Source organism: Vespula pensylvanica, chromosome 2, assembly GCF_014466175.1.
Source record: "Vespula pensylvanica isolate Volc-1 chromosome 2, ASM1446617v1, whole genome shotgun sequence".
NCBI lineage: Eukaryota > Metazoa > Arthropoda > Insecta > Hymenoptera > Vespidae > Vespula > Vespula pensylvanica.
This window is the reverse complement of record NC_057686.1, coordinates 8,769,839-8,785,857: the sequence shown is the minus strand read 5'-3', so window position 1 is coordinate 8,785,857 and position 16,019 is coordinate 8,769,839. Positions and strand designations below refer to the sequence as shown.

At 29.5% G+C, this 16,019-nt stretch overlaps 1 protein-coding gene across 4 annotated transcripts; it reads left to right on the top strand.

Moving 5' to 3' along the window:
- Positions 1-1,195: 1,195 nt before the first annotated feature.
- On the top strand, positions 1,196-12,547 carry LOC122637490 (mitogen-activated protein kinase kinase kinase 15). 4 transcript variants are annotated; one of them, XM_043829645.1, is made up of 24 exons: positions 1,196-1,314; positions 1,684-1,821; positions 1,921-2,129; positions 2,240-2,434; positions 3,735-3,904; positions 4,244-4,412; positions 4,485-4,784; positions 5,574-5,827; positions 5,920-6,079; positions 6,308-6,661; positions 6,794-7,055; positions 7,157-7,294; positions 7,382-7,548; positions 7,619-7,714; positions 7,852-7,991; positions 8,087-8,242; positions 8,777-8,872; positions 9,362-9,474; positions 9,548-9,717; positions 9,790-10,054; positions 10,299-10,626; positions 10,724-10,877; positions 10,957-11,033; positions 11,118-12,547. In XM_043829645.1, the coding sequence occupies exons 2-24, from the start codon at positions 1,785-1,787 to the stop codon at positions 11,185-11,187; spliced, it is 4,080 nt and encodes a 1,359-aa protein (XP_043685580.1). In that variant the 5' UTR covers positions 1,196-1,314; positions 1,684-1,784; the 3' UTR covers positions 11,188-12,547. The 4 variants fall into 4 exon arrangements, with proteins under 4 accessions (XP_043685580.1, XP_043685579.1, XP_043685581.1 ...); XM_043829644.1 differs by having other exon boundaries at positions 8,765-8,872; XM_043829646.1 differs by lacking the exon at positions 8,777-8,872.
- The last annotated feature ends 3,472 nt before the right edge of the window (positions 12,548-16,019 follow it).

Below are 16,019 nucleotides of genomic sequence, written 5' to 3'. Positions count from 1 at the left end.
AGTGTTTCTTAGTGAAAATATTGACATTACTTATTGGTAAATCCAATATTATAAATGAATTATTACTAATGAATAAGAATGATTCAAATTTCACCACATGAATTGTTTTTTACGGAAAGATCCAGCAACAAATATGAAATATATAAAAAATCTGGAAAAAGTACAAATTCAAAAAAATTGATAACTTACTTGAATGACTATGATATTTACGAGATCAAATTCTACAACACAATGAAGCAATATCGAATAGAACTCGACATTAAATCGTTTGTGTTATATGTGCGACTTCAAATTTTAAATACAAATACATTTAACAAATATTTGCCATTACACATATTATTATTTCATTGGAATTATTGAATTAATAGTCTAATCGAGATTTCTATTACGCGTAGAAATATAAAATTTTCGAATCAGTGATACTCATCGTGTTTTGTAATCTCATTCGTTCTATTCTCTTGCACTTTTATATAATATTTTACATAAATCTAAAGATAGTTGAAATATATACATACGTAATATACGTAATATCTAATTAGTAATTGTATAATTAATTACACAAAGTCTGGTTAGTTTTCTATACTTTACAATACACTATGAGTACAATGCTTGTAGAATACATTTGAATAGATATACTGTATATTTCTACACACACATGCGTCACAAATTTTCTTTCATTGTGTGATATTGAAATGTAACTTAGCATGTTCTCCTGTTCATTCGTCGACTCTGGTCGATCGACAAAAGTGTTTTACAATGCGATGAAAAAACATGCACTGTTTTCATCCGAGATTTTTCGTTGCATATAAAGGACATATACAGTCTTTCGACCTCTTATCGACTTTATACTACCCTAATAATAACGTTGAATACTTTCTCTGCATCTCTTACACTCTTTGAGAACTCATTTCACTCGATAAAGGCAATGATCGATAAATGCTTTACGAGTTTGAAAATTTTCTCTAACTTATCTTGTAGTTTTACTCTCAGTTATTTTAGTAGAAAATAAAAATTGATCAGTTCATGAAAAATGTCATGAATGAATGGAAAATCTGTAATAATTACTTTGACCAATATAGCCAGCTACAGATTAAAAGAAAATATTCATTTCTGTTTAATCCATTATATCTCGTAGTGTTTCTATTTTTGAATTAGTAAAGTGAGAGAGAAAGATATAGAGAACTATGTATGCACCATCTATGTGAAGGGAAGGGAACTTCTTGTAGTAGGTTGTACTTGTGCACGACCTCGAGCTCGGATTTGTGTGTTCTAGAAGAAATGGATAGAGATTTTTTATGATGTACGCCATAAAAGGTATTTTTTTAAAACTTTTTACAAATTAAATCACTTCATTTGCCGCGGTTGTTTAATTAGCGAAGATTCATTCAGCAGTTTTCCAAAGTGATTTATTGTACAGACGATCTTAAAACAAATGTGACTGTCATCAAACATTTTTGCTTCTATAATTTACACTTTTTGATAATCCATACCATAAACTATTTTCTACTTTGTTATGTTTATTATAAAGAATATTTCATGTACAAGAGCAGTTTTATAAAGTCTAAATAAAAATTTATTTCTTGTTTGCATATATAGTATATATTATCAATATAATTTTATATATATATGTGCTATATCATTGATTGTAGTAATTAATTCAAATATTTTTTTCTTAATATCCAGAGAAAAGTACAAGTAAATCAATCAATAAGATTTGTAACTAATAATAAATTTGGACAAAACTATCTTTATAGAGTGACGGTGATAACAAATATATAGTTAACATGCCGTCCACTTGTGGAGATGCTATAGATGTACCAGGTATTAAAAAACATATTTTATAATAATATTCTATGAAAATTACATTACACATTATTTGTAAGATATAACGTAAATGTAATAAATATTATTTCTTTATAGTTGGAATAGTAGATGGTATATCTAGTACAGATAGTATTGGAACACAGAGCGATGTTTCTGGAAATACTACGGTATCTGGGAGACCTAGAATGGATGTAGCATGTGTATTAGATCTACAGCAACCAGAACATCTTGCACAACGAAAAAGAGCTTTAGAAGAAGTAAAACAAGCATGTCATTTAGTAAATGCAAACATGCATCATATACAGGTATATCTTTAAAAACAAAAAGCTTATGAATTAATTATAGAATGAGTTTATAGATGCAAATAATATAAGCATATTTTTGTTATATAATTTAAAACCTGCTTTCGTTGTAGTTTGAAAAACTCGATTTCGGAGAAACAAATGTTTTGGATACATTTTACAATGCAGATGTAGCTGTGGTTGATTTAAGCATTCAATTACAACAATCTGCACTGTTCTATCATCTGGGTGTGAGGGAAAGTTTTGGTATGAAAGAAAATATCTTGCTTCATAATGATGTAGATACTGAAGCTACAATTAGACTTAAGGTATGTATGCTTTAATAATAATCATAAAATATATGACATTATAAAATCCAATATATAAAAATAATCCACTAGATCAACGTGCGTTCAATATAAATTTTTTGTAATTATCAATAAATATAAAATGAAAAAACAAATAACAAATTTTATCGAGAAGTATTTAGGATAGATATTTAGAATAGTATCTAGAAGTTTTAAACTCTCTTAACATAGAGGTGTAGATGTCAATGGGAAGTATAATGATTAATTAATAACCTTGTCCATTTATTAGAACTATAATAGACACACTGAAGCAATGGTCTTAATTAAAAGTCTTATAAATAGCATGTTCTATAAAATCAACCTACTATATCTATTATATCTCAGTTAAATACTTATGACACATTACGAAATTTAGTTAATTATATTTTTTAATAAGTTATATTCTCTTTCAAATGCGTTTTATATAAATTATTTAAAATTTGGAATAATTATTTTTTTATATTAAATTTCTTAGCCAAAGTTATTGAATATGAATTATAAATTCACGTCATTTGCTCTACTAATGAAAATAGTACAGATCTTAAATAAATATATATTATGATAAAACCTATTTGAGATCATAATGATTCGCGCGCATGCGGCACATGCGATATGTCTTATTATCTTCGCGAGACTCGTACTTCGTCATTCTCGTATCTACAGTTGAACGGATTATATCTAAGTCCATTATTCTTGTGCTGAATTATTAATAACTAAATAATTAATATATATTATTATCATTTTACGTCATTTAATAATTGTTAATTACTATCGCCGATATTCAAACGTGTTTCATAGGATTCATTTCACCACATAGGAAATTTCGATATCATAAAAATTTATTTGAAATACTTGAATTATATTAACAAATAAACGAATTGAGTTCGTTTCGATAGAATCGGTATATGGACAATCCTATCACATATCTAATATGTACTTCTACCATGTATGGAACTGAAAAACATGAGCTCATGCTCTTAATATAGCAGTTACCATGGTGCTTACTGACAGTGCACTCTAATCGAAATTGCTCTATATTTTTCGTTCTATAATACAATTTATATTTATATTTATAGTAAAATAATCATTAAAATTTCAAAGCTCCATTTGTAGTAGGTATAATAGGAAATTATATTTTACCAAGTATATTATATTCTATCAAGTTAAATTGTGATAGTGACAGACTGTGCATTAAAGAAACATGGATACATCTAAAGTAATGCTTTAATATATTTTACTATAATATATAAAATAATTAATGTAAATAAAATAATTGTTACAGTTATCATGTGGTAGTTACACATTTGTGTCATATCGTGTAACAGAGTGTGGTTCTTGTGTTGCTACTTGTCCAGCAACTAGTAGAATTACAGGCGAAGAATCCATAGATCCAAAACAACACCTTACATTAAAATTAAAGAAATTATTTCAAGATGTTGAAGTACAATCCAAGTAAGTTTTATAATAATGTTCAAAAATGAAATATTTATAAAATTTCGTATAAATTGTTGCTATCTGTAATATAAAAGCTAATATGCCATTCATAAATAATTACATCAGAGTTAAAAAAATCTTTATTGTCATTCTTATCTTATCTTTTTCTCGCAATCTTTATTAAAGTATGTATCATGTTAACATGAATAATCTTTGTATTACTTGAAGTATTAAATTATGTTTTTTTATTTAAATGTAATTCTTTATGCAATTAAATATAATTGCACATCATTGATACAAGTGAATGATAGTTGTAGTTTTTATTAATATTATTATCATCACATTTGATGTTTTCAGAGCTCACATGAAAGAAAAATTCTTAGCAGATTTACGTAAAGCACGTGAAACCTATTCAGGAGAAGAACTCTCTAGAGCATTGAACAACATGCGCAAACGCTTGGATGATCCGAACGTTCTTTCTGGAGAAGTAGTGCTTAATGTACTCATTTCATTTCGAGAGATACAGGTAATTTGTATATTGTAATGTAATATGATAAAAAATGATAATATATTTGAATTTATAATATATTTGTTCTAGGGTTATGATGCAATGGTACAATTAGTAGATGATTTAAAAACTATTCCTACACATAAAAATTATATAAATACCCCTGCTATTCGTTACTTATATGCTTTTGCACTAAACAGACGAAATAAAGAAGGAGATAGGGAAAGAGCTTTGAAAGTTATTGAAAAGGCATTAGAAAAGAAAGAAAATCATGTACCAGACATGCTGTGTTTGTGTGGAAGGATATATAAAGATAAATTTGTTGAAAGTAGACATACAGATCAAGAAAGTTTAAGAAATGCTATCCATTGGTATAGAAAAGGTTTTGAGGTAATATTTATATATATATGTCTATACATATGATATTCTTCAGCCAGTGCATTACCTTGAAATAATGTATTTATCAAATTAAAATGATAAAAGCATTAAAAGTACTACAAGAAATTGATAATTCCTGGTACAAAGTATATATAAATGACCAAGACATAATTAGATTCTAAATTAACCTTTGTATATGAAAATTTATACTGTGAAGAAATATAACAATGCTAACTTTTTGTAGGAATCAAGCCAATATAAAATAATGATTATGATGAACTTGTATCATATGGTTACATATATGAATATTATCATATTATAAGCTCTTAATATTTAGAAATATTGATTACATTTTTAACAAACAAACATGAGTTAAGGTGGGTGAAATTCAAATAATTCAAAATAATAATGATATATACAAGTATTATATAGAAGTAGCAAAATGTATTTATTATTTTGTAAGCTTTTTCTTTATTTTATACACACATTTATGTTTGTATATGGTATAAGTTTATCATTATTTATTTTTTTCTTTATATTACTATTATTGATTATAAAAATTCTTTTATATATGTGATTGTCTGCACCCTTATCATTTATACAAATAGACAAATTAATTATCAATTTCTTAGCTTATGGTATCCATATTTTTGTATGTTTTGATTTCAAATCTATTTTTCCAAGTTGATTCAATGGCTGTTGAATATTATATGTACAACAATATGCATGTAACGACATAAATAATTATAAATAACCTCAAGGATCACAATATTCAGCATGATTATAATTTTTAATCATTAGGTTCAACCAAACGAATATGCTGGTATAAATCTTGCAACACTGTTAGTTATAGCAGGAAATGAATTTTCAAAGAGTGAAGAATTACAACATATAGGAATGGTATTGAATAATTTAATTGGAAAGAAGGGCAGCCTGTCAAGTTTGAAAGACTATTGGGATGTTGCAACCTTTTTTGAGATTAGTGTGTTAGCAGAAGATTACTCAAAGGCTATTCAAGCTGCTGAATGTATGTTCAAACTGAAGCCACCCAACTGGTATGTATAACAAATACTTTAATGTTTTTATTTTTAAGATAATTTTTATATAAAAGTTATGAATTTTCTACATGAAAGCAATTTTGTTATAGGTACCTGAAGTCAACTATAGGCAACATATCCTTGATAGATAGATTTCGCAAAAAAACTGAAGAGGCTGAAGTTTCACCTGAGGAGCAAATATTTAGTTTCTGGATGGACTACTTTGTGGAAGCCACAAAACCGGAAGTTGGAGATAGTATACGGTTTCCAGTAAGTTGATAAATGGAATCGTTCTACAAAGGATCCAGTTTTCAATTTGGAAGACTATGGCTTATAGTATTGCATTACGAAACCAGCTTGCTTCTGTACATTTTTGGTCAAAGTAAGAATAATATAAAATGCTTTTCTGTGCAGGTCCTTAGATTAATTTTTATTAATGATTTTTTTATTTTAAACTATTTATTGAAAATGTATTGTTTTATGTATTTTCTGTTTTAGCTTCTAGTGTTAGAGCCAACAAAAATTTTAATGCCGAGTTATGTGAATGTCAATCTTGGCGCAGAAGAAAAATCGATCCAAATATGGAATTTATGTTTGGATAATATGAAAAATAATTGCAAACAAGTACATGATTGGTTGTTTACTGCAAATATGATTCGAAGTGTGAGTTTATATAAGAGAGATGAGAGATGTCTCTTTTTATACGTTCATCAAAATTCTGATGATTTTCAAATGTATCTACCATCCGTACAATGTAGGCAAAGATTTTATGATTTGGTCTTAGAAATGACTAGAGATGAAGAAGGTATGGTTACAGATTTGGATGCTTACATGACCGATGATCGTATGAAGGTCAGTAGGTTTATAGTAAATAAAAATAATATATTATTAATTAGTCAATTAAAAATATGTTATTTATCAATTTAAAATATGTAAAATGTATTACATATAATCTAGGACATATATATGTATTTATATTTTTAGTTTGAATATGAACTAGATGATCAAAATAAACGAATAATACTTGGAAAAGGAACATATGGTGTTGTATACGCAGCTCGTGATTTGAATACCCAAGTGCGAATTGCAGTAAAAGAAATTCGAGAAAGGAATTTGGGAGATGTTCAGCCTTTACACGAAGAAATTAAATTACATAGTCAGTTAAGACATAGAAATATTGTTCAGTATTTGGGATCGGTAAGTGAGGATGGATACTTCAAAATTTTTATGGAGCAGGTTCCAGGAGGTAAATATTAGAAAACACACGTACACGAATATACACATTTATATATATATATTTTTTTTTTCTGTATAATTTTTTTATATAATTATTTTTTTTCTACTTAGGAAGTCTATCTGCTCTATTACGTTCTAAATGGGGTCCATTAAAAGAAAATGAATCAACAATATCATATTACACTAAACAGATTTTAGAAGGACTTAAATATTTACATGATCAAAAAATAGTTCACAGAGATATTAAAGGTATATAGTACATATAGAAAATTGAACATATATGATCTTTGATAAAATTTTTAATATTTCATACATATTCCTGGTTTTAATTTTTAGGTGATAATGTGTTAGTTAATACTTACAGTGGAGTGGTTAAGATTTCAGACTTTGGTATGTCTAAACGTTTGGCTGGTCTGTGTCCAAGTACTGAAACATTCACGGGAACTTTACAATATATGGCACCAGAAGTTATTGACAAAGGTCAACGTGGTTATGGTGCACCTGTAAGTATAAATATATTTCTATGAAATATAATATATATCACAATTTTTTTAACATAAATTATGATGTTAGGCTGATATTTGGTCTCTGGGCTGTACTATAGTTGAAATGGCAACAGGAAAACCACCATTTATCGAATTGGGTTCTGCTCAAGCAGCTGTATTCAAAGTAAGTAAAAATAAAAATTTAAAAAAAATATAAAAATTTAATATTGTCTGTAAAAATGTTTTAATTAATTAAATAATTTAAATAATTTAATAATTATTAAATTTAATAACTACCAAATATTTGTATTACTCTCATAGGTTGGATACTATAAAATACATCCTGAAATACCATCTGAATTATCCGAGAGAGCCAAAAGTTTTATATTAAGATGTTTTGAACCAAATCCTGATGTGAGAGCAACTGCTGCAGAATTGTTGGAAGATCCATTTTTAAATGAGTGCGATATTTTATATTTATTGAATTATTATTTAATAATATACTAAAATATTAATATTACACATAATATACTCACTTTGTATTTAATATTTATAGAAAAAAGAAAACTAGTAGATTGGCAGCACCACCAGACTTTAGTAGAAGTATATCTGTTCCTGCGGATAGAATTGATCGTTTAGGAAAGTGTGATAAAACAAATAATAATCATATTGTAACTGCAGTTCCAATGCAAACATCACAATCAGATGACAGGTACTGTTGATATTCATAATTATCAAATATCATTTTTTTTTAAGGCTTGAGAACGATTTATACTTGAGTCATTACATTTTACATTCATTCAATGCTTGAACTTGACATATACGAAGCTTTGATGCCAACGTTTTCATTGTGATATTGTCGATAGGTGATAGCTGCTTTTAAATATTATGTGTAGTCCCAAAAGCTTAGACATTCATATATTAGAGATATAATTATCTATTTTTGATGCAACACAAGAATACATATATTGTATACAATTTTGTAATATTATACAATATATGAATATTTTGTAGATACATAGATGCATATGGACATATATAGAAAAAGTATTTATAAAATTTAATTTATTAATTTAATATTTATTCTTTTTTATAAAGTAGCGGTATAATTAACATTACTAAAATGATCTATTTTATATAACAATAGCATTATCAAAGATTACTTTTATTGGATAAAATTATAATCGGTATATAATTAACAAAGTATTACTATATATAATATTTAATAATTAAGAATTGCATGTAGTGGAGGGCTAACCAAGTCAAGCCCATTGAGAGAGCGCAGTCCAGCTCACCTTCTGTCTCCCATCAGCATGCCATCTGCAACTCTTTCTTTTAACAGGTATGATACCTTTATTGAAAATTATTGATGTAATGTGAATATACACATTATAAACTTTATTGATCTTTTATATTATAAAACAAACGTCTATATATTATTTACAACAGTATGAGTAGATAATTATGTTTTGAAATTTTTTATTTCCTTGTATCACACTATTATGGATAATAATATACTCCTAAACAATTCCTGCAGAAATTTATGTGATGCTTTTTATTGCTGAACTTACATGTGGTGAATGATATTGCTTTATCAAACATTTACATATAAAATATTTAAACAAGGGTGTGTGGTACAAATAAATTATAGTAATTGTTCTCATAATGTTAATTTTATTTATGTGATTAAATAAGTAGAAATTATATGTCAATAGAATGTATATATGTATGCTAAAATAAGTATTTTAATAGATACTTGTATATAATATATATTTGTGTATTCACAGGGAATAACATATAAATACAATAATTTTCTTCTTCCTATCTTCAGTACAATAGGTAATACACCATCAATAGAAACAAGTGAAAGTGATGCAACTGGAGCTTCTATAACTAGAAGAAGTTCTTCTGGTGGATTATTATCACCAGAAGTTGAATTAGGAGGTAAGTGCATTCATATGCATAAAATTCAAAATTTATTAATAAAATAGTTGAATACATGTCCAATTAATTGCAGGGCAATCAGGACATAAATCTGGAGAAGAACAAGAAGGTTTTTATCTATTAAAAAAAGATAGTCAGAGAAGAATGACACTGACAAGAGTTCTTAGTCAAGATGAAACAAAAATTTGTGAAGTTTGGATGAGAGGTATACATCAGGATGTAGGACAAACTGTTCTACGCATGGTAATTTTACGATATAGATTTCTAGATTATAGTAAATAATTCTAACAAATACTAATATCGAATTACTTTTAGAATCATTTAATATTATTGATGCGTGGATTAAAGGACTACATTTCTGAACAAAATCAAGAAGTGATCATAACAGCTATACGCACATTGAAAGAAGAATTAGATTTTGATTCAACCGCGATTAACCATCTTCAACTGGCTATTTACTTGTTCCAAACAGCAGTGAATGAAGTTTTAAGAATGCATAGCATTAAACCACATTGGATGTTTGCATTGGATAATTTAGTAAGGAATGCCGTTCAAGCAGCCATTACAGTATTGTCGCCTGGTGAGTTTTTCTTTTTTATTTCCACACATACGTTACGTACATTTGCGCTCGCGTATATGAGTTTAGATTAGAAATTTAAATATGTGAAATCGAATTTTATATTAATGAAAATTTTTTAAATATCTCGTAGAAAAATAATTGCTAATAATAAGAAAGTTGAAAGTAGTATTGCAAGTTCTTCTTTTCACGAAGCACTGAAAAACATATTAATTATAAACGAACCTTTATGAAATTGATTTTATAGAACTTGGAGCAAATTTATTGGGACAAGAGCGCGTACAACCTGGTGGTCAAGGTCCTGAAGAGGGTTCTACATCTGGTGTTTCAACAGTTAATTCTATAAAGTCTCAAAAGATAGTTGATTCTGTCGATAACAAGTATTGGAAAGAGTATCATGATCAAATGGGCACTTTAAAAATGGAAAATATGAAGTTACTGCAAGAATTGTTAGATTGTCAGAAATCGTATCAAGTATTATTGCAGCAAGCTTTAGAAGAACAAAGAGCACAAATGAATACATTGACTCATCTTTGTGAGAGTATTAATAGAAAAGCTTTAAGACAAGAATCAGGGTAAGCATTCCTAGATGTAATTTTCCTTTTTTTATAATATTGTTATAATAATTTTTATAAAAAGAGCAAGAGAATTTATATTATAATTTTGGCGCAGTTATAATTCTAGTATGTCTGGTTGTAAAAATGGGACTAATCAATCAGACTTATTACAAACAGAAAATACAAATCCTACAGATTCTTCATATAGAGATGGAGCACTTATAAATTGGTTACAAGATCTTCAAATAGATGAAGTTTCGATCGATAGGGTAAATTTTGTTTATTTCGTATTAAAAAATTAATTGGTTATAATTTAATTGTAATTATTTATCACTATATATATTACAGTTTATGTATGAGGAATACACTTTGGAAGATGTTTTAAATTATCTTACAAGGGATGATATTCGAAGACTCAATTTAAGGTAATTCTATTATATTTTTAATGAACAAATTCTATAAAATCTATTTATAGAAAAATTTAATATAGTTCTGTATTATATATACAGGGGCGGCATCGAACTAAGGATATGGCAAGCTATATTAAAATATAGAAGGGATCAGGAAAATACAAATTAAAAAAAACATAAGTACCTATCTCTATATTTTACGAAGTCAATCGCTCCTTTATTATTTGTATAAAAGTTTTCGAGCAGGGTAACGTACTTTCGTCAAGTCTGAATGCTATGAAATAATATTACATCAAACGATATGTTTCGTTTGGTATATCGCTTGACATAATAGAATACATTGGACTTCCACTTGAGATCATGAGTGACACGATGATATTAGTAGTATGTCGCGTAGTTCCTAACTATTGATTAGTTGCAGATTGCTATTGTAAATATCAATAATTAATTAATAATGCAAAAATTTATGTAATTTTCAAACATATGCATCATTATGTATACATCTTAATGATACAGAATGCGTAGTTTTTTTACTGGTTCTGTCACATTTGATATTATCATCTTATTTTTTTCTAAAATAAGAAATATTCCGTTTATTTTTATTCCTTTTCGATTAAATCATTTGTCATCCATTTTCAGTAATCGACAATACATTTTTCATAGATTTAGATGCAACATTAGTTGCATTTTTATAGAAAAAAACTACACACACGATTAGTATCGTTAATGTATCGTATACAATGCAACTCAAACCTCTGCTGCAAAATTCAATAATCAGAAAAATTTATAACATTTTATTGCGAAAATCAATTAAACCATTATCAAGAATATTTACATGATAATACTAACGCAGCTCAGAAATATTATATTTTTAATGCAATATTACATTATTATATAATAGGAAAGATTTCTATGTGGTTTAATGCCTGCTCACGTGCAAACTTGTTTTCAGTGCCTTGTAATACTGATTTATAACTGGTTATAACCGGTTACAACTATGGTTATAGTACAAGAAGTAATATTTATTTTTTCTCTTATATATTATCCAAATCTGTGTACCATATTATCTTTACATTTTTAAATAACAAAATAAGAAATAAAGAGACAATATAGTCTTCCAAACTTAAAAAATAATACGCGTGAAACGATAATCGAGTAAATTATATTTGGTCGTAACAATTTTCTTTTAATAATACGATCGAAAAAATTGATATTGCTTTGAACATCGATCAATTCCTATTTCAAGTGCCTACTCTGTTAATGAATACTTCAAACTTTTCATGTATTTTGCGATATATTATATATACACACACGATAATGAATAGATCAATTGTTAACATTACTTTTTGTCATGTCAGACTATCGAAGGTGGAGAACTATCATCGTGACGAAATATTTGCTCTCGAGTTTTATATATAGAAACGAGAGTAGGTAAGTCGTTACACTGTTAAAATATTGTTGTTTCTGTCGCATAATAAAATTATCGTCGTTGATCTTAACATTTGCAATAAAGAATTGAATGAATGTTATATTGGATTTTGTAAATTCGTTTCAATCCTTTCCTGATGCTATAAAAAAATGTTTCACTGGTACGTTTCATTTATTTGCATCATGTAATAAAAAAACCGAAAAATCAAATAAAATGGGAGAAAATATATTCGTCTAGCGAAGTACTTCGGGATAACGGTAGACAATTATTGCGAAAATTGTAAAAGTTTGGCTCGTGTGAGAATATGAAGGGTAGAAGAGTTGACGCCAGTTGTATTCATTTAAAACGCATAAAAGTTTTCGTCAGCGAATACGTGTAAATGGTTTTATATTTTTTATTTTTATTTCTTTTTACCATCAAAACGCTTCTTTTATTGCTCTCTTTCAATACGAATATGTTAGTACGGAAAAAAGCTACGATACGAAATATTCAGGATATTCCGAATATTAATCGAATACTTTCGATCTTTGGTTCTTTTATATGATTCACAAGGAGTGCATTTATATGGCTTATCTAATTATTGCATCTAAAAGCTAATTAAATGCTAATTAAGATTTCCTCGTATTTTTTATTGATACCGTTCTATTGGAAATTTTCTTTCGATCGTTTTCACCCCTTGCGTTTTTAGAATTCGGAAGACCATTTTCACATTTGATGACTTCATTACGGTGTGCTCTTGTTTTTTGGGAATTTTCTTTTTTTTTTGTTATTTTTACATGATACAAAATACCGATGTTTTTTATAAAATGTATTTTCTTCCTATATTTTTCCAAACTTTAAAAATTTTTAAAGGAATCATTGGGCAATTCGGGAATCAATATTTCGTAGAGATTAACTTTATCGAAAGGGAATTATATCTTAAAATATAATTTTCACGAGTACAACGAACAGAGCGGAAGAAGGAGGAAAAGGAGAACCCGATTCTCTTATAAGCGCCTTTATGATCTCGTTGTTTTCTTCGAGAATCGATACCGGTCTCGAGACACGCAGAGCTCTTATCGTCGTAACGCGGTTATCGAGGAATATTTTTCCACGCCTATCTATCGAATTGGCAGGGAGCAGCTGTTATTGCAACGACTCTGGCGGCCCTTGTCGTCATTAGCAATTCCATAACGAAAGTCTGGCCGTTTCAAGGGCGAGGATCTCTTTCTCTCACTCCCTTTCTCTCTTTTCCTCTATCGAATGCTCGCGTTTTTGCAAATATAAATGTAAATGCTTACATTCCGAAGGGTTTGGTTGTTGCTTTTTCTTTTCCTTCTTCTTCTTCTTCTTCTTCTTTCTCTCCCTCTGTTTCTTTTTTTCTTCTTCATCTTCGTAGGATTCGCCAAATATGAAATCGCGAATAAGGGAGTGGAAGAAGAGGTGGATGGAAGCGAATCTCAGAGAGAGCTTTACCGTCAAGCCGTTCGATCGTGCTTTTCCTCGATGGGGTAGTCCGTTGCTCATCCTAGCGTATTATTAAATCAGTTTCCCTCGCTTCGCCTTCTCTTCAAATACGCTACTTCCCTATCCACACTTTCCAACGGCAATACGTCAAAAAACTTCCTTACGAATCGTCGCACATTTTCTTCTCAGGCTCCGTCGCTAGAGATTATTTTTTAATATCCGTGATATCCTCTTTTCAGATGGATTAGCATGGAAAGATTTAAGATAGCTTTCTTTAACCTGTTAACTTGAAAATACTTAATTACGAGTCAATTTTATATCACTATCGAGGTCTTTTACAAAGCCTTCAATCCTAGCTCGTTCAGTCTCTATGTAAATCCATGCTTAAAATTGTGTACGCAAGAGCGTCCTTTACTTTGGGCTCTTTGAAATCGCAAATAAAGCGGTGCAAACGAGCGCCGAATCAGAAGCCATTCCGAATGATCCCAGCCGAACGTGAAAGGGAGGTTTTACTCCGATCGAGCTACAAATCCTGGTTACCAGCCCTCTTTCTATCTCTATCTCCCTCTCGTTTTCTCTCTCTTTTGGAGTGCCTTTCTCTCGGCCGCTTTTACCTTTTAATTAACTAACTACGGCTGTGAGGTACGTAACTAAAAAGGATTCGCATTCAAGGATAAAAGATTTTCAACGTCGCCCAAATAATCCATTTTCTTTCGAAAGGATAGAGTGGAATTGAGAGAAAAGGATTTTTATAGTCATACGTAGAATACTTTAGCGTAAAATTATTTCTATCTTACTTTCAGTTTTGATTAATTTTTAAATGAAGTAACAATAAAATATATAAAACAAATATTAATTTCACGAAGATGAGAATTTCAACTGTTAATTATTATTCCTAATAGCTAAAAATCCTCAGCTAAAAATTAATTAAATAATTTAATGATTAGTATGATTAGCATCAGTAATTAGAAAAATTTAATCATTAATTTAAAAGAGAAAAGAATCGTCGAACGACCTCGGATTATTACAAAAGAGAACAATGAGCCTTGATTCTCTCTCGGTCTTTTCGTCTTCCAACATTGTGACACCTCGTCGTCCGTTGAAATTAATTACTTTCAGCTTAAAATCCTTAATTTGTTGCTGAAGGGACAAGGCTGTGATGACCGAGAAGAGTCGACGCAGCTAGCCAATAAAATCTCTTTTCAATAAAGTCTCTCTCTTTGTTCTTTGCGCTGCTTTGGTCAGCATCAACGTTTGCGACGAGAGTATTCTAGAACTTAATACCAGAAAAAAGATATTGCTGAAAAGAGAAAAAGATAACATTTTTTCGACTCGTCTACTGGCTTCGAATTAGTCTTTGGTTGTTAAGTTCTAGCACGTTTCGCCGAAAGGAGTCTGCGACCGATATTGCACCGTTTTCGGCACACCCTTTCTCTTCTCATAACACCCCAAAGGGCTACAAGGCAACAGATGTATCCGATACATATTCATATCCTCCACGTCTCTCTTCCCATTATTGTTACTGTTATTATTGTCAAGGGTTGGTAGAGTCAGATCGGTATAACTATTAGAAGAAATACGTACAAATTTTAGTGGAGTCAACTCGAAAGAAAATGGAAAGAGAGAGAGAGAGAGAGAGAGAGAGAGAGAGAGAGAGAGAGAGAGAGGGAGAGAGAGAAAGAAACGTGCTAGTGATCCTCAATCCTAACTATAAACCTTCCACGATCACGATGAAATTAATTAATGTCGTAGTTGAATGAAATTTAAGATGATTTGAATGGATTTTCAGCTTTGAGCGACACGTCCTATATATTAAATTAGTTATCCGTTGAAAAGTTTGACATGTAAACGGACGCTTGTTTTGCCGAGGGGAAAAAAGAAGGCTTTTAATCGTCCGTACTTAATACTTCGTACCGTGGGAGTTGGAGAAAGCTGGCATCTCGAGAATCCTTTAATCTCCATGATCTATTATCTCCTCGAGAGAACAGTGGGTGAGAATTAGCCTTCCCTCGTAGGACCGGCATGGCTGTAGTTGAATTATTGCCAGGCGTATCTGAAGGCGGCGGCGGTGGCAGCACCATAAAGTCGACCCCGAAATGTTTCGCTGATAATGCGATTCCATGGAC